This window comes from Alosa alosa, chromosome 24 (assembly GCF_017589495.1).
Source record: "Alosa alosa isolate M-15738 ecotype Scorff River chromosome 24, AALO_Geno_1.1, whole genome shotgun sequence".
Lineage (NCBI taxonomy): Eukaryota > Metazoa > Chordata > Actinopteri > Clupeiformes > Clupeidae > Alosa > Alosa alosa.
The window spans coordinates 21,622,439-21,641,950 of record NC_063212.1 but is presented as its reverse complement, the minus strand read 5'-3'; the positions used below and the strand labels follow the sequence as shown (position 1 = coordinate 21,641,950).

The window sequence follows — 19,512 nt, the reverse complement described above, 5'->3', positions numbered from 1 at the left end:
GTGGGAGGTGATATCTTACTTGTTTTCTTTTATTTTGGTTTCAATTTGGCTACGTTCACATTACCAACTTCGTTCTTCAAATCTGATTGTTTTTGCTCCAAACAGATTTGCCTATTTTGACGGTTCACATTTGGTGTTACAAGTGACCTGTATTTAACTCTATTGCGAAAGTATCTAACTAAGTACACAGCATTAAAACCAACAAGAAATTATTGACAAAAAGTAGATAATCTTTGTATCACATTTCGCTCTGCAGGATGTGAAACAGCTTGTGCCAACTGTAGTCTACATCAGGGCTATTCAATTCAAAATTAAGTTGGGACACATTTTCAAACCAAGAAATTGAACTGGGCCAGACATGTTCAGCAGCTGGTAGGATAAGCAGCAGATATAAGACACATTTTTAAACCAACACAAATTAATGTAGGCCTATTGAAAAAGTAGCCTAATCTTTATTTATTGTTTTCCTTTTGAATGTTGTCACATTAGACACAAGCGCATCAAAAACTGCATCAGATATATAAATCTGATCAAGAACCATGTATAAGTGACTCAAATCTAATTGGAATAGATTAGATTTGGTATATTCACAGAAACCCTGAAAAAATCAGATCTGTGTCACATTAAAAAAAAAGGGGGGGGGTCAGATTGAGTCACTTCAGTAATGTGAACATAGCCTTTGTGATCTTTTTTTTTTGTTGCCTTTAAAACTCTCTTTCTACCTCTCTCAGCATTGCAAGCAGTAGTCGTGACAACCCGGTGCACATTTGGGACGCCTTCTACGGTGACCTCCGTGCGACCTTCAGGCCATACAACCACCTGGACGAGCTGACGGCCGCCCACTCGCTCTGCTTCTCCCCCGACGGCTGCCAGCTCTACTGCGGCTTTGACAAGATGGTGCGCATCTTCCACACTGACCGCCCTGGCCGAGACTGCGAGGAGAGACCTACTACTGGTGCGTAGCCAAACGCATTTGTATTGACCCCTAGTCCTGTTGTTCAAGCTCATCATATGCAGCCCATAGGAAAAAGACTGAGACAATTTGGGACAACATGGGCCAAGTTATGGACAGGCAGCTTAAAGCAGACCCATGGGCCAAGTTATGGACAGGCAGCTTAAAGCAGATATGGAAAAGCAGACCCATGGGCCAATTATGGACAGGCAGCTACACTTATGGACAAGGCAACAAAGCAAGATATGGGCCAAGTTACACTTTAATGTCATATATCAAAGGTTTGTACTGGTATGTTTTACACAGTGTGTTCATATTCATTATATTTCATTGTAATGTTTGTGTAGACAGCAGTAACAGCTAACCTACGCTAGTTAAGCTAGCGTTTACATTCTGTGAAATGCAAATATTTAAACTAGAGTTGTGGAATGGCCCTGGACAAGTTCTTCTCACCAGTGTTACTGGTAGATCTAGTTGAGGTGGGAATTAAAAACAGTTTTAAACATTCATGTATTTAACAAGTCGGAAAAGTCAGATCTTTATTGTTGGAACCTAAGCGCCTATGTGAGCAACTTCGGAATAACGGACGTCTCTGGTGACACTCTCGAGGCAGAGCTTCATCACATGAATGTTGATTTAGCCCTTTGTGTCTACAACTGGTCTACACGTAACGCAAAACACGCTGATTTATGCTGTCAGCTCGCCGTCCCAGTTAGACGGGAGCGGTCTCTCCAGGAGACTGGAGTTGTTTTTGGGAGTGTGAGGCTCGTGTTACAAGCTTCAAACTCAATTTGTCCGAGACGCAAGTCATGCGAGGGGCAACCACGTTCAGCAAGCGGAGGTCAGGATGTCGATTAGCACTGTAAGCCTGGAACGGGATTAACACACACACACACACACACACACTACGGCCCCATTATAAGGCATGTGTCAAGGAAAGGCCGACGCTTTTGATCTGAAGTGAAGTGAACTGAAAAGTGACCCATTGGACACTATTGGTGTTAGAACACAAAGTTTAAGTCCTCTTTGAGACACACAAACAGTGCTGACACGGTTTTCACTGAGGCCTGTAATCAGTATTCAGTAATCAACACACTACAAACACACACCCACACATTCACTATATTACACACACACGCACACACACACACACACGCATACGCTTTCCAAACGTTTTGTAGCACAATGGAAGGCTGAGCCTTTAAAAACCATGTAGTAAGCCTGATTAGAAGTGTGTTCTTTTGGGGCAACAACAACATTGGCTCATTTACGATTGATTGTATGAATGATTTAACACGGTTAGTAATCTGCAATAGGTTCAGGAAAAGCCACCCCCTGGTTTTACAAGTTCCCATAATCCATTTTAGTGCATTGACTTGCAAGTTGTAAATGTTACTCCGTTCAATTGTACTTTGGGGATCTCATTAAATTACTGCATGAACAAGTTTTATTTTATTTCTGTGATGGCTGTACCAAGTCCTGGGCCATCCATGTGCATCAGTGTAAATGGATTTATCCCCATTTTTTATTTTTTCTAGAACCTTCCAAGCTCTGTCTTCACTGTTTGTTTGAATAAGGGTAAAATGCTGCTTCAGGAAGGTGACTGTAGGGGATTAAAGAGGAAATCCGGTCTAAAAACAATCTAGCGTCTATTTTTAGATGATTATGAGTGTGAATTTTCATTGCGGACCAAAACGACTGAGAGTAGTTTTGAGTAACATCGGCATAGCATAGCATTCTCACCCCGTCAAAGTAAACTGCTACTTTAAGCCACTGATCTAGATCATTTAGACCCACAGTCCATTTCAGAAGGCGGCAGTGATGCGCCATTCGTTGTTCTTGGTTCTTGGCTAGTGTTCTCTGCATGTGGCGATGTGAGGCGTTCTCTTTGTGCGTCCTCAGTGAAGAAGCAGGGCCAGGGTGGCATCGTCTCCTGCATGGCGTTCAGCCCGTGCCAGTCCCTTTATGCGTGCGGCTCTTACTCGCGCACCGTTGGAGTCTACTCGTGCGAGGACGGCGAGCTGCTCGCACTGCTGCCCCCGCGCCACCAGGGGGGGATCACGCACCTGCTCTTTGCGCCTGATGGACACCACCTCTACACAGGGGCCCGCAAGGTATGGACAAACGAAACACACATCCACATACATATACAGACACACACAAGCAAGCATACACACACACACACACACATAAACATGTATAAACACACACGCACACACACACACACACACATACATCAACAGCAACAACAACGTGCATTTATGTAGTGCTTTATCAAGACACCCAAAGTGCTTTACAGTGAAGGGGGAACCTCTCCAATCACCTGAGTGATGCACGGCAGCCATTATGCGCCAGAACGCTCACCACACACCAGCTTGAGGTGGAGAGGAAGGGAATGAATGAATGAGCCAATTACACACGCATACATAAACATACTCACTCACAAACATGCATAAATATACACACACTCACACACGCATACATAAACATACACACACACACATGCATACATAAACATACACACAATTTCAGTTGTAAACTGAAGAATCAGTGTACCACACATGCACAGAATTCTGAGGCTGTCGATCATCTGCACACTGTATTCACACACACACACACAGCGCCTTCCACATGTATTGGCACCCATGGTAACGTTAAAGTTGAGGAAAAAGAGCTCTTAAAAATCATCTTTTCGCAATTTATCTTCATCTCACAATGAGGACAATGAGAAAAAAAAATCCAACCTTGAAGGAAAGCAAATTTATTCTGCCACAAAAAATACCTCATAAAGAATTTAATATTTTTTAACAAAATCACTCGTTAACATTGTTAGCACCCTTGTAAAATCTTACAGGGGGGCTACAACGGGTGATTTTTGATGTAGCCAGTTCCACTGATTATAGTGAAAGTATGTTGCTGCGGACGCGCGCGTTGTAGCCTCCCTGTTAGAAAACAAAATACAGGTGTAGCAGACGCAATAATACAAATTGGAAATGACCGTATATTCTTGACTAATACTCCACTGTAACAGATATCCACTTTTACTGTGTGTGTGTGTGTGTGTGTGTATTTGTGTGTCCCTGTGTGTTAGGACAAGGAGATTCTTTGTTGGGATCTGAGAAATCCAGGTCGGGTTCTGTTCTCCGTCCACAGGAGTGTAAACACCAACCAGCGCATCTACTTTGACCTGGATCCGTAAGTACCGTCACACACACACACACACACACACACACACACACACACACACACACACACACACACACACACACACACACACACAATATATGTTTAGCAGCCGCGGCTTCCATTAGTTAGCGCCTGGACCTGTAACCGAGGGTTGCCGGTTCGAACTCCCGACCAGTAAGCACGGCTGAAGAGCCCTTTGAGCAAGGCACCTAACCCTCACTGCCCCGAAATACCGCTGTTGGATGCAGGTGCTTACTGCCGATTAGTGTGTGTTTCCATCTCACTGTGTGTTCATACTCGTGGATGTGTGTGTGTCACTAATTCACGGATTGGGATAAATGCAGAGATTCACCCTCTCACGGGATCAAAAGAGTATATATACTATACTATACTATACTATACTATACTACTACACACACACATTAAAATAATATTTAATGTAAGTATAAAGACTAATCTTCAAGTTGAGTGTGTGTGTGTGTTTATAGAACCGGCAGGTACCTGCTGAGTGGTGATACTGATGGAATGATGTCAGTGTGGGACACCCTCACAGCACCCCCGGATGGCCAGGAGGAGGTACTGCAGCCTCATCTCCAGTTCCGAGCACACAGGGACTGTGCCAACGGCATGAGGTAGGCCCGTAACAGCGAGATGAATGCTGAATGTGACAAGAAATGTTATGGGCTTGAAATCGCATACGATCGCTGACTGCACATTTGAGCTTTTTCATTTTGCTTTCTTCCTCTCTCTCTCTCTCTCTCTCTAGTGTCCATCCTTTCATGCCCCTGCTGGTGACGTCGTCCATGGCCAGCTTCACTTCCTGGGTGTCCGGGGTACAGCCACAAAATTAGCTCTGACTCAGACTTAAGATCTATTGGTAACAACCCTCACCATCCGATGGGCACGGTCACCATCTGGTGGTCTGGGCCGCTGGCGTCCGTTGCTGAGGCAGGAGGCGGAGCTGAACCGGACCAACCAGCAAGGGTCAACTGACAGACTTGTCCCACCCCCCCCCCAACACCCTCCACTAATGTACTTAACCAAACATCTCCACTGCCATTTTCAAAAGTGATTTAAATCTATCTGCTGGGTGAGGGGAAGTAACGTGTGCTTTACTCTTAAACTCATAAAAGGCCAACCTGCCAAACTATTTCCTCTACTTTTTTGTGGATTGATGATATATTGATATGAACTTTGTTAAACTATTTTCTTTTAACATATATGTATATTAAATTGACAGAATAGACTCTTGAGAAATGTCTTATGGAGGAGACGTGTCTTTCATAAGGTCCTTTGTGAGTGTAACAGTGTGAGTGTCAAGTTTTTTTTTTTTTTTTTTTTTTTTTTAAGTCAAAAGAATACAGCTGGGGAGGACTATGGTGACGAGCAGCCTTGAGTCGTGTTGAATAGAAAGAGAATGTTCTTCGAGCACAATCGTCTCTTTAATGAAAGACCAAACTCATTCGCAAGGCAATCTCCTTTACATATGTGAACTGCAGTCGTGCTCGGCAACCCAGTCCTCTGTGATCCAATGGGGACATGTGATCCAAAGCCATCAATGTTTGAAGAGAGGAAGGAAAAAAGGCATTTGAAGTGTTCCAACGATCAGTAAGAGATTTGAACACTACCAACAACGAGGGCCGTGGGTGTAGAATAGCAGGAATAAGAATTATGAAAAATGAATGAAAAATACTTCAATACCCAAGAGTCTTTGTGAACCGTGCGCAGTTGTTTTCAAGGTAACATTATTGACATTGAATTGGGGAAACATGTCGGCGCTGGTTTATCACAACACAGGTTGAAATAGCTGGATCAAATCTTTACCCATCATGCAGTAAAATATATCAACCAACCACCTGCTATGGTACAGAAGAAAGTGTTTCTGTGCGGTTGTTGCTGTGAATGTGAAAGTCATGAACTATTTGCCCGTTGAAGGTTTAGCCTCCTGCCACTCTGCTACTCAGGAATGGATTGGAGACTGACTCGAGTGTCGTGCGTGTATACCGCACTATCCTTTATGTACAGCCCTTGCTAAGCCCTGCTCCCCTGTCGTGACTGCGTGCTTTACCACTGAGTCTTTAGATTGTACTGTGCGTTATCAGTCACTAGTTAAGTGCCATGTCATGCCATTCCAGCGTGCTTTGAAGATTGTTCGCTTTCTCTACAAGCTTTCAGGGTACGGTAGTTATTGTGGTTAGTGCCAAGGTGTGCGCAGGGGTGTGTGTGTGTGTGTGTGTGTGTGTGTGTGTGTGTGTGTGTGTGTGTGTGTGCGTGCGAGCGCTCCTAGAGTTTCTGTGGAGAGTTCTAGAAGCTAAATGTACACCATCGCACCAGGAAACGATCTGCTCAGTTTTGATGCTTCCTATTGCCTTTCAACCACTGAGCATACAGACACACTGGTATATGATATTTGGATTTATAAAAGGAGAAGCGTTTACCTATCCACGAGAGTGTTTTATGCTTTGTTTTTTTTTTTTGTTTTTTTTAAGAAAACAGTGAAAAGATGTGCATACTTGTAAACTCAGCCTACATGTTATGAAGCAGAGCTATGTGTGGTGACGTTTGCATGTCTGTTTTATTTTTATTATTAGAATAAGAAAGGGCATAACTTGGACATTAGTTGTGCAGCTTCCTTCCTTTGTGTGCTGAGGTCATAGTTCAGGAACAGCCAGCTTTTAAGATAAACACCTGAAATGACCCTGATTATCTACTCAAAGATGAATAAAAATAATTGAATGAAAACATTTTTTTTCTTTTGTTCCTTTCATTTTTCTACCTTGGACATTTTTACTGTCCTTTTGTTTGTCTCTGTGACCCCATCAGCTTTTTGTTTGTCCTTTTTAAGGAACCCTGAGTATTATAAAAAAAAAAAAAAAAAAAAAAAAAAAAAAAAAACTCAAATTATACAAAGGATACTGAAATAGGCATGCGGTCAGATACAGAATAATGGGCCCTTTTTTGCCATTATTCTCCCTCTCCCTCACACATCACAGTGCAATGTGTACCTCTGCACAACTGCCGGGTTGTGTGTCGTTCTCAGTTGCTAGGCAACCACCTTGAAAGAGAGGAGAGGCTGCAGATGGAGAAAGTTAACTGGTGTGTGGGGCGAGGGACTAAGGTTGGTCCAGTAGGCCTCCCCAAGCAGAAGGGGCATTCACTGGTCAAAAATGTCGAGGCGAGGACCCTGGAGTGGATGCGGAGCCGAACCACACCGTCCACACTTTAGGAGACGTCCACCTCGCTCTCCATTTGTGTCTCTTGTTTATATATATTTTTTGGGATTATTTTGCCTTTGTTATGAAGGGGAACTGAAGAGACTTACAGGAAACGAGAGAGAGAGAGAGATTGAGTGGGATCGGGAAATTACATGAGTCAAACTCTGACCCCAGTCCAACGGGTTAGCAACTATGGATTTGGGAAACGCACCAGTTTGTTCATTTGTGCTCAATAGAATCGGCCGGTTTGGTAAATGGTTGGAGCAAATATGTCAGCAGACTTGTACTTTACATAGCCATTGTTTTCCACCTCTAAATAAATGACACAAAATGGCCGCCTCACCACTGCCACCGTTAGTGCTGTGTGTGTAGTGACTGAGCTGTCACTGGCCGCCGAGTGGCAGCGAACAGTAGTGGTCTTGGAAAGAGCTAATAGGAGCCACACATGCCAGAGTGACAGTCCAAAAGGGTTGCCAAAAAAATATCGCTTTGATGAAACCCTGGAAATCTATTTCAAACTGCTGCATGACAGTGAGCATCTCCGTATCTAGTACACACATACACAGCCAATGACCGTATCCCTATCTGATACACACCCACTGCCCATCTTTCTGTCTGACACACACACACACACGCATACATACACACACTCTCTCACACACACTTGCTCACTGATTCCCTCATGGAGGTCATCAAAGGCCTCTCTCATCTGACGGAGCGAGACTGCCCGCTGCGATGCCGCCCGGCAGGGGGGATCAGTGCCTGCCCCCGGTGTCCATCAGAACGCCACGCCGCTCACCCAGCGGCTCCGTAATTACTACTGGCCCCTCTGTCCCACCGCTGGAGACTGGACCGGAGCCGGCCACTCCGAGCTCGTCACATCCCGTGGCCACAGACTGCCCATTAACTCTGCAGTGGAGAAAGTGTGAGAGTGTGTGTGTGTGTGTGCGAGTGTATGAATACTTTTGAGAGTGGTATGTGTTTTGAATCTTCGGTGGAAAAAGTCTGTGTGCGTCTGTGTGCTTGCGAGTGTTTCCTTTTTATGAATACCTTTGAGAGAGTGGTGTGGGTTGTTTCGACTGCCTCAAGCTTGTAGGCTTGTCTCCGTCTAGTATGCATCGTATGGTCTCTCTCTTTTTTTCTCCATCACTCAGCCATAAGAGCTCTACTGCATCTTCCTCCTCCTCCTCCTCCTCTTCTCCTCCTGTTCTTCCCTATCATCTCCCTCTTCCTCCAGACCCCCTGCCTCCCAGGTTCCAGGAAGAGTAGGCTGCCCAGTCAAAGGCTCTCCTCTCCAGCGGGCACAAGAGGAGTGGGAGAGGGCCTTGCAGCTCCAGCAGGAGCCGAGCTTCAGAGAGCTACCTTCACAAACTCGCTCACTTGCTCCAGGAGGCTTTTCAGAGTTCTGCTCAATTGGTCAGCCAGCTTTTCAGGGCAGTCAACCCTAATCGGGTGCCCATGCCCCGCCAGCCAAGGTCCCAGGGTTCAACAACCGCAGTGTCCGATGCCCCGCCATGCCAAGGTCCCAGGGTTCAACAACCGCAGTGCCCAATGCCCCGCTATGCCAAGGTCACAGGGTTCAACTCCAAGGGAGATCAAGCGCGGATTTAAACAAAAACAAAAAAAGAGTGCCTGGTCAATCCTTCGGAGATTGTGCTCTGAAAAAAAAAACTTCTCACTGTCATTAATGAGCAGCTTTGTGCACCGACTCGCTGTAGCTCAGTGGCAATTTCAGAATGGGTTTTCCCACTCTCAAACAGTTCTGTGATAAACTCTGTGTATTCCTGAAGAGCCATTTTACTGTTCTTTCAGTTTGTTGTCAGTCAGCACAGCTGGTGGTCTTCCTCACCTTGGCAACCAAGTTCCAAAAGAGACGTGCCCCCATGGCAAAACGGAAAAGAATCGGCAGATACCGTAATCCAAAATTTAGAATTTTCATTTAGGTGGAGAATCGAAAAATTAAAAAACGACCCGTTATCCGTTTTTTCCATTTTGGTTTTTAAAACGGGAAACGAAAAAGTGGTTTCTCGTTTTTTTTGTCTTTGGTTTCACTACTAAAAACGAATGAACGGAAAGTACACGGATTCTGCTTCAGTGCTGCAGAAGTCATTTTCAATCGTGGAAGAAGGCCAAACGATTGAATTGGAAAGACTACGATACCCAGAATTCCAGACCGCTTCCATTACTTCTGTTACTAACAAAATAGCTCTTAGATTGCAGGGGTTTTATTAGTTTGGAGATCTTCCCAGAAATGAAGACACACCATAAGTAGTTAAGCACACCCTCCTTCCACACACACACGCACACACTCACACACACACACACACACACACACACACACACACACACACACACACACACACACACACACACACACACACACCAAACTGTGCAAGCAATTTCACCCTTACCGTGCGAGGACAATGCACAGCCATGCCACTGGCTTCTTCTGCCTACGCAGAGAAGCAGTGGACATGGATTATTACAGCATGGCTCTCCCTACCCAGCCATTGTCCGGCGGATTGGCTGTGCGGCCGGCAAGTTTTAGTAATGGTCTGTAATTGCTTGTGTAATTGCACTCCAGGGAATAAAGGGGACACACACACGCACACACACACGATGCGTGCCCAACGGCCAGGCCTCAAAGGCAGAAGGAGAGTGTGTTCATCTTCAAAACGCTGCCAGCTCCCATCACCCACACACTGTTCTTTTTCTCTTCTCTTCTCTCCCTTGCTCCCTCCCCTTCTCTCTCTCTCCATCTCTCTTTCACTCCATCTCCCTCACCCCCTTCACTCTCCTCTCCTCTCCTCACTCCCTCTTTCCTCTTCTCACACTCACCCCATCTCCATCTCTCTCTTTGTCTCTCTCTCTTTCAGCCCATGTCCCTTACCCTCATTCTTTCTTTCACTCTCTCCCTCACTCCCACCTCTCTCCCCTTCCCCCTCTCTATCTCTCTCTTCCATCTTTCTCTCTCCCTCCCTCTCTCTTTTCGCTCTGTCTGGGTGGCCAGTGCCTGCGTGCCCAGTTTCCACTGGCCCTGATGGAGGCCGAGGAGAAGCAGGGGCAGCGGGTGGAGCGGCAAGCCCAGCTGGAGGCCCTCGCGGCTGGGCTGAGGGCTGTGCTGGAGGTGGGGAGGAAGCTGGCTGTGAGTGAGAGAGGAGGTGCAGAGGGAGAGGGAGAAAAGTGAGCAGACAGTGCCCTTAAAGAGGCACAGGTGTGTGTGTGTGTGTGTGTGTGTCTATGTGATGGAGAACTAACCAACTGGCTCTAGCTCTCTTTGCTCGGCCCATTTACTTTTTGCAGGTGTGTGTGTGTGTGTGTATTCAGAGGGGGCTCGTTGGAGAAGAGAAAGAGTCTGCAAATTCTTTTTCTATCGATTCCCTTATTTCTTTTCCAGATGGTCTTTATTGTGTGTGTATTGTGTATTATTGTGTGTGTGTGTCTCAGAAGTGTGTTTCTCAAGATGTGTGAGCGGTGTGTCACTGCGGTAATACGTGACGAGGAGTGTGTGAGAGGCTGAGAGGAACAGACACCGCGGGAGACACACACAGCAGGTCTCACACCTGTAGAACCGGCAAGTGAGCCCACTGCTCCCTGTGTGTGTGTGTGTGTGTGTGTGTGTGTGTGTGTGTGTGTGTGTGTGTGTGTGTGTGTGTGTGTGTGTGTGTCTAATGGCAAGCTTGAGTGCTTGCAAGCATTTTGAAGACAAGGGACAAGGTACCTTATATCCTTACACATACATGCCTTGTGTTTGTGTGTATGCCTATGCATCTCTTTTGTGTGTCATGTACAAACTGTGTGTGTGTGTTTGTGTGGGTGTGTGTGTGTGTGTGTGACAAGATAGAGCAGCTGGAGGAGACAGTGTTCCACCGCATCACAGGGGAGCCTGTCCTCTGTGAGTAAGAGTTGAAGGTCAGCTCCTGACGTCCTCGTCTGAGGCTCTCCGTTCAACTCTGTACCCATGACAACACTCTCCACGCTGGACTTTCTGGTCTCTTTCTGGTCTCTTTCTGGTCCTGTCCTCACCATTTGTCCTTTTCCGTCTGTTTCTCTGTCCGTGTTATTCGCTCACATCATGTCTAATACTCTCATCTTCTGAATGAGTTAAAGAGCTTTTACACACACCAACACACACACACACACATACTCATTCACACACACTCACTCACTCCATTTCCTAAACTCATGCATAACTCAAGAGTTATGCATGAGTTTAGGAGATGCAGTGAGTGAGTGAGTGAGTGAGTGACACTGTGACAGATAGACACACACACACACATACACACACATATACACACTATACACACACACACACACATCCTATCTCTCTCTCCTCTCTCGTGTCTTTGTCATAGATTCCTGATGACCTTCCTCTGTGACCTTCCCTTCCTAAGAGAAAAGAATATTATGCGCTCGTATGCAAATGGCCTCATGCTGATTCCCATTCCCATTCCGAGGTGCAGCAGTGGTCTGGCTTTACTAGTCCGCGTGCTCCAGCCAGGCCTCATGCCAGTATGCATATATATATAAATGTCGCCATCCTCCCTGACTCCTTCAACCCCTCTCTTCTTTATACTCTCTCTTCCTCTTTCTGTCTCTCTCTCCCTGTTTCTCTCCTTTACGTCTTCATACTCCATCTCTCTCTCTCTCTCCCTGTTTCTCTCCTTTATGTCTTCATACTCCATCTCTCCATCTCTCTCTCTCTCCCCTGCTCTCAGAGAGTGCAGTGCAGTTATAAGCAGTGGATCTGACAGATTCCTCCTTCCACCCCGACAACCTGCTGCAGCTGCAGAGAGTAGGCAGGGAGCCTGGCCTCACCGAGACAGGGACGCAGACTGATGATGTCATCAACCCCCCCCCTCATCCCCTTCATCTCCTTCTTCTGAGTTCTGAGTTCAACCAGAGACTTTCTAATGTGGAGACACAGCACTCAAAAAATCCTCCATAGAAATGCATGGGGCTAGTTTGTAACGCCAATATGGCCGTTGTCTACACATATCCCACCCCTTCCTCGGCAAAACATCGACATGTGAATACATTGAGCCAATCATGTGGCGTGATGTGAATACATTGAGCCAATCGTGTGTTGTGAACTCGCAGCTGAAGCAAGATTGGTGTCGTGAAGCCTTGCTCACGCGCATTTCTGCCAAAGAGGATGCCCGATGAGTGCCCAAAAAGCGTTGCAATATGGCCGCTGAGTAGAGGGACTTGCCTAAAAGGACTTTGGTTCAACCCTTTGACTGACAGTCATAGACTCAGGTTGATCTCTCTGCATGAACTGTGTTGAACCCTAAAACTGTTTTCGGGGTGAATGATTTTGCTCATAATTCAGTTTAAACAAACAATTGTTTTTTTTTCTTTTATCTAATGCAAATTAACATTTCATCTTTACATTCTTTATCTTGTCATCAGTTAATTGCACACCTAATCATTTATTTGTTTGGCCTACTAGGCTATCCTCTAATACAGGGGTTCTCAAAGTTTTTAACTGAGGGCCACCTAAGGAGGGGGAGAAAAAAAACTGGGGGAAAAAAATCCCATTTGTAATCATTTTAATGACCAGTTCGCATCTGTACAGTTTATATTTATTGCATTAAACACATTTTAATTCATAACAGAGGCTAAGCCTGGCAAAACAGTCTCAGTGTGCCCTCAGTGTGCCTTGCTTCTTATCTGCATAGGCCTTATTCAGGGCCAATTCCAGCTACCAAAGCACCACAGGAAAACCTGACGGCCACGAAACACCACTAAATGGAGATTCATTCTTTTCAAAGCACACAGTACAGTTGTACAGTTTTAACAGTTTCACAGATGTTATCAGATGTTATCGCGGGCCGCCAGAAATGTTTCTGCGGGCCGCCATTGGCCCCCGGGCCGCACTTTGAGAACCTATGCTCTAATATTTCTGTTCATTACGTTGATTCAGATTGTTTATTGATAGGTTACGTTCATAGACTCACAAAACGCAAGGGTCTGTTCGGTCTTTTGGAGCGAGATCATGGTTAAAGAACTGGGTGATATGGCCACACGGTGGCAGTAGAGGAACAGGATTGAGGTGGCCAGGTGTGAGACTTTCTAGGGACGCTCTGCATCATATCAAATGTAATAGCTCTTTAAGACTGTTATTGTTTGGAGAAAAAATCTTTCCCTGGCCTTGTCAAGATTATCCAAGCGAAATGGTGGGAATGTAGAACAGAAAGCAAGGTGGTCAGTCTCTTCAACTCTAATTAGTATATAAGGGAACGTATATCACTAGGCATGAGAGGATTTATTTTATTGAAAATGGAGGTATATGTCATGGGATGATAATGCAGGGATAATCTGTTTGATGCGACATCTGCACTGTGTGACCATAACATGGAGTCGTTTTGGATGCATTGACGCAAAATGCACGGTGAACATTGGGGGCGCTCTGGGTCTATCATAATCCTGGCGGCGCGCGCGTGGCGTCTGTCGTGCGTGATAGTGTGACCGTACGGTGGCAACAGCCATGGGGGGGGGAGAGGGGGGGGGCCCGTGTCGGGCCACTGAAACACTGTATCCCGTTAGAGAGAGGAGGGGGAGATAGGGGTGCCCATGTAAATTTTGGGAGGGCTGAAACGGCTTGATACCGCCTCCTGGAAAAATGGGGGAAGAAAAAAATCCCGAAGAAAAAATCCGCTCCGTTAGTGTGTCTGCCAGCCGGAAGATGGGATTTTTTTATTCCAGTGCACACCTCCCCTTTCTCCTCCCTCTCTTTCTCAAACAAGCCAGTCTGTCAATGTGCCGCCTGCGAGCGTTAGGACAAGTCGGGCCAGGAGGCTTTTGAGCAAGTGAGTAGAAAAGCCATCCAGATCTTTCATGACTCGCCTTATCTGTGTGTTTTAACACACGCAGGAAACTCCTGTGTACAAATTCTATCAAATAGCTGGAACAACATTTTACATATTTACTTATCTTCATGTTCGACTTCGCTTTTTGTTATTGAATATTGACTTTACAATAGATTTCAGCGATTGGATTTTTTTTTAATGGTTTCTATGGGTCGCTGCACCTGAAACAACCATTTGATTCCCATCATCGACAGACCTTAATGCTCAAGGCACGCGAATGAGCGTGGGTCACTGGACGTACGGAATTACAAGTTGCATTTGGAGAAGAGGGTGAAAATTGAACAAGGAGCTTCGGCTGCGCAAGGAAACGAAGACAGGACTAAAACTGCGATGAGAAGTCTCGCCTGTATCAACATGTCCTTGTGAGGATGGTTTGCCGAGAGCTGAGGAAATATCTTTGATGTTAAACAATCATTAATTTACGCGCATGTTTTGATTAATTTGTCCTGTTCCCATTCCTCTCGGGGGAGACGAAGAACAAACTGCTGAGAAAGAGTGTCAGGGGGAATGGGAGAGAAACCGAACAGAATCCTAACAGATAACAAGACGAGAGACAGGAGAGGACATATAATCGTTAGATATTCTATTGAAACATTTCAATAGACCATTTGTTAAAAACGGATAATATTTTTGAAGCGGAATCAGTTTGTCTGGAAGGACTTGCGTTGAAACGGCAGGACCATAAACACAAGTCATGGATTTGGCATAGCGCGTATTCTAAGGAGACACTAAAATAGACTATTTTTCTATTTGATACATTTTCACCGTGGCCTTTTATTGTGGACGTAAACTTCTTTTCAGTGAATCGAAATATTTATTTTCTGTTGGCTTTTTCCTTTGGGGGTGCTTTTATCCATGCCAGTGCCTAGAACACCTATCCCCTAACAGCGAACCACCTACAGCCTACATCGGGCTTCAACGCTTTGCATCGGAGAGTCTAGTCCTTTTACCTTTGGGAAACAGAATCCCTTGGCATTGATGGGGGCGAGTAAACGGGATTTTGCTTTTGAAATGGAGAGTCGGAGCTGTGGGAAAGGATGGGGAATTCTGCTAATATTCTTAGTGGATTTACTTGGAATCTCTGCGACCAACATGGAGCCCATCTACTGGAATTCCTTGAACAAAAGGTAAGACCCGAAACTAAGCGCGTTTGGCAAAGTGTTTATTTGTGAGATTCCAACGTGTTCGAGTGGGTAAATCCCATCTTATCGCGCTCGTATGTGGAGATAAGCATGGATAGTTCTGAAGATTTCCTCCCGGTGCTCTTGGAAAGAGTTCAATAAAAAAAGCCTGGCCATTGACGAGCTCGGCGAATAGCTCATCAAGGAGTCTGCAGAAGTTATGGGCATGCTGCTGCCAGACTAATAAATGCCAGATTTCATTGACTGTGTGTGTTGAGGAATTTTACGACAAGCAAAGGAAGTTGGGTCATTATGTGCTGCCTTCTTTATATTCTATTTCAGCCTGGTTGGGCTACAACAACCAAAACACAAACAACTTTCACATTTAAAAGAGGGATCTAAACCACCAAATGTTAGAGGGCAAAATATATATAGCCTATTTTATAAAATCAGATAGAACGTAAAACAAACGTATGCATGAAGTGTTGAAACAACCGAAGGCTTAGCGCACTGATGCGTGTAACAAAAACCTTTCTAAATACCGTATAGCATTCTTTCCATGAGTGTAGAAATCCCCTTAAGGTTAACCTTACATGTTAGTTTAGATTGCCACCTGTGTTTCCCATTTGGAGAAGGAAATGGAGGCAACTCGTTTACTAAGGAATTATGTTAGTCAAACATCACTTGATGAATGTCTTTGGGGACAAGCCGAAGGTTAGTTCGTGCTCGATTTTAACGCATTGCTTTTGTGATAACTGAACTTTTATTGAACTAGCTGGTTGTAGCCTACTCTTTACTGGCTTTTGTTTTCTGTGTTTAAAACGCTGCCCACGCTCACTTGTCGGAGCAATTCCCACTATAAAGACAATCAAAGGACAAATTCAAGCCTGGCTCTCCCACACCGGGGTCGTTTGTCATGTAGGCTATTGCTTGTTTAAGTGGACACCCGACGCTGCCGGTCTAAATCGGTATGTAGGTTATGCAGGGCCCATTAGCAATGCCATGGGGCCCTTGAAAGACGAATAGGTTTTTAATGTGTCCATGTGGCAGTCGTGGGTCCCTTCGCCTCGACAGATGCTGCAGAGGGGACTCTAACTCTGCCCCGGTCTGTCATCTAGGCTCTTTACACCCACTGTTAATGAGCGATTTTGCCCTTGTTTCCAGGCTAATCTACAGCATGATTTCGTGAGCTGGCTCCCACAGCCTACTAGGCTACAATGATGATTATTTTTTTGTTCTCCAAATTAGTTTTTGACCTATCTTGGTTTTGTGGATAGGTAATGAAACCAATGGGAATATGTGTAGGATCTGTAAAAGTGACATTTTCTGGTGGGGGGGTTGTGAAATTAGTCGTAGCCTACAGTCCGTTCACTGCACCCGCCCCGCACTTAACGCACGCACACATAATGTTCTCTGTCTCTTTTCTCTCTCTCTCTCTCTCTCTCTCTCACACACACACACACACACAAATTATTAACATACAATTGCACTCCAAAAACACACTTGCACGCACACCAGCCAACACGCAACTAAACGAATCGAATCGCGTTTGTAGCCTGGAGCTTTTACGGGCCGCCAAACAGACACTTGCATCCTAATTACTGAACGGCAGAGAGCTCTCTTTTGCTCCACACCCACACTCTCGTCGCCTAATGGGCATCTGTACTGTCTGCACGGCCTGATGGGGCTCCAGGCTACAACAATCTGCGCCAGGCAAAGACAAAAGCTGCCTGCTGTTTAGGATGCTGGTGAATTACCTGAGGAAGGTCCCTGTCTGGTTGCGTGGAATCATGAGGAGTTCTCTCCATATCTGTCTCTAAACAGGAACGCACCGATTTCTTTCTTGTCATTTTTTCTTTCTTTCTTTCTGTTTTATTTGAGTGTTTCTCCCTGTCTTTCAGTGTCTGGCGTGCAGGTTTCTACCCTATTCTCTCTCTCTCTCTTTATATCTTGATTCGTCTCCCCTTGTAAATCAAAACGCCCCCCCTTCCTCCATTCTCTCCTTGTCCATCCCCGACCCGCTGCTCGAGATGATGGTGCTGCTGCTGTGACACCCTCCCCTCTCTCAGATGAGAGGCAAATGAACAACATGTGTTCATATCAGCAACTAATGAACTTGCTCCTGCGGTACGGGAGAAACATGCAGAGAGAGAGAGAGAGAGAGAGAGAGATGATGGATAGATGTACGGAGGAGGTTTAGATGCGCGTGCGCGGGTATGTGTGTGGCAGCAGGGAATATCTTAAAATAAAAGGAAATCAATATGGCTGACCATCAATGTCACTCGGAGTTAGGCTTACGAAAATGGAATTGCTTTAGACTGGGGATCACCGTGGAGACGTTCCGCGTGGGAAGGGCGGGGGGAAATCCATTGTGACTTTTCCTCTGGCTTACTACAGTAATTTAATAACATATGGAGATTTTGCGGCCAGTATTTAATTTGCTTAGACTTTTACAATGGGACTTCACAATCAGGCTTTAAGTAGGCAAATTAGGTTATTTTATCTCTTGGTGTCCACCTATTGCTGAGCTTAGTAATATTTGCATGTTGCCTTTTGGACAGAGCTCTAAAACAGATCATGTGAAATAACTCAGACTGATTTTAAAGTTAAATTCAGGTTGCATTTGCATGTCTGTTACTTGAAATTTGAATACCATCTACCTTGGTTTAGGCTACATTTGTGGACAACTGTCCAGTTTCGATATCAACTTATGCCTTGGTTCTGCTCATGGTAATCGGACAGTTAGAAAACTGATTCAGATTTCCGATGAGTGTATCAGACCATGCTCTTAGACACTCAAATACTTACTCACATAATCACACACACACACACACACACACACACACTTCTTCAAGCAGGAGTATGTCATAAATAGGTGCCAACAGGAGTGTTACCTTTATGCCAAGCCCTTCAAAAACACACACACACACACGCCTGGGGCAGTGTGCCACTATAAACACCCTTCTGGATTTTAAATACTAGTGAAAATCTACTACTGTGATCTACTACTGTGTGTGGGTCTGTGTGTGAATGTGAGTATGTTTTAGATTCGATTAGATTAGATTAGATTCAACTTTATTGTCATTGTGTAGAGTACAAGTACAGAGACAACGAAATGCAGTATGTATGCAGTATGTATGTGAGTATGTGTTACTGTACATATTGCACACTTTATATGGGAACAAGTGTGTGTGTGTGTGTGTGTGTGTGTGTGTGTGTGTGTGTGTGTGTGTGTGTGTGTGTGTGTGTGTGTGTGTGTGTGTGTGTGTGTGTGTGTGTGCGTGTGTGTGTGTGTGCGTGCGTGCACGCGCACGGTAGAGGCGCCTCCCTTTGAACTGCATAGTGTCGTGTTCTACAACTCTCCCCCTCTCAACTGCACTTTAAAGACGAAACCCCCTCTGGATTGTCAATAATTAATTAATCGGCGGCTAATTGGCCGGCGAAGGACGGGCTGCCTAAGTAGGCTAAGCGTCGAGAAGGAACGAGGGAACAGAGAGAGGCGCCGCGGAGGAGAGAAGAAAGATCTCCAAATACCTTTGATGGGATGCCCAAGATGGCAGACGCTGGAGTTGAACTGAGGCAGAATGTTAGTGGGTCAGAGATGTGTGTGTGTGTGTGTGTGTGTGTGTGTGTGTGTGTGTGAGTGTGTGTGTGTGTTTGTGTGTGTGTTTGTGTGTGTGTGTTTGTGTGTGTGTGTGTGTGTGTGTGTGTGTGTGTGTGTGTGTGTGTGTGAGAGAGAGAGAGAGAGGGTGTGTGTGTGTGTGGGTGTGTGTTGGATGCTGGAGCCATATTGAGTCCAAAGCTAACTGAGTGGTCCCCTTTCAAGTGAAACCAAACTACTTTTCTGAGACAAAAATATATCTTTCTTTACTCTGTTTGTAGAGTTGGTGTTTTACGTCATATATGTTATGTGTCATATCTCTTCTGAGCTGAAGCACAGCACTAAGTGCTGATGCTAACCTTTTGTTTATTAGTATTATTAGTACTATATATATAAGACAACTGGAGGAAAGGCTTTTGAGAACCAGGCCCTTGTCAATCCTGGATCTGAAAGCTCACTCTCTCTTTCTGTGTGTGTGTGTGTGTGTGTGTGTGTGTGTGTGTGTGAAATAGCCATTCCTCAGCCATTCCTTTGTTATGCGTCTGGTCAGAGGTCAGCCCTGTTT

General features: G+C 45.3%; 1 protein-coding gene across 1 annotated transcript in view; it reads left to right on the top strand.

Annotated features, from left to right (window-relative positions):
• Positions 1–14,038: 14,038 nt before the first annotated feature.
• Positions 14,039–19,512, top strand: part of efnb3b (ephrin-B3b) — an 89,259-nt gene continuing 83,785 nt past the window's right edge. Inside the window, exon 1 of the mRNA XM_048236513.1 lies at positions 14,039–15,352. Coding sequence (XP_048092470.1) covers positions 15,204–15,352 — 149 coding nt within the window. The 5' untranslated portion in view covers positions 14,039–15,203. The remainder of the gene's footprint in view (positions 15,353–19,512) is intronic.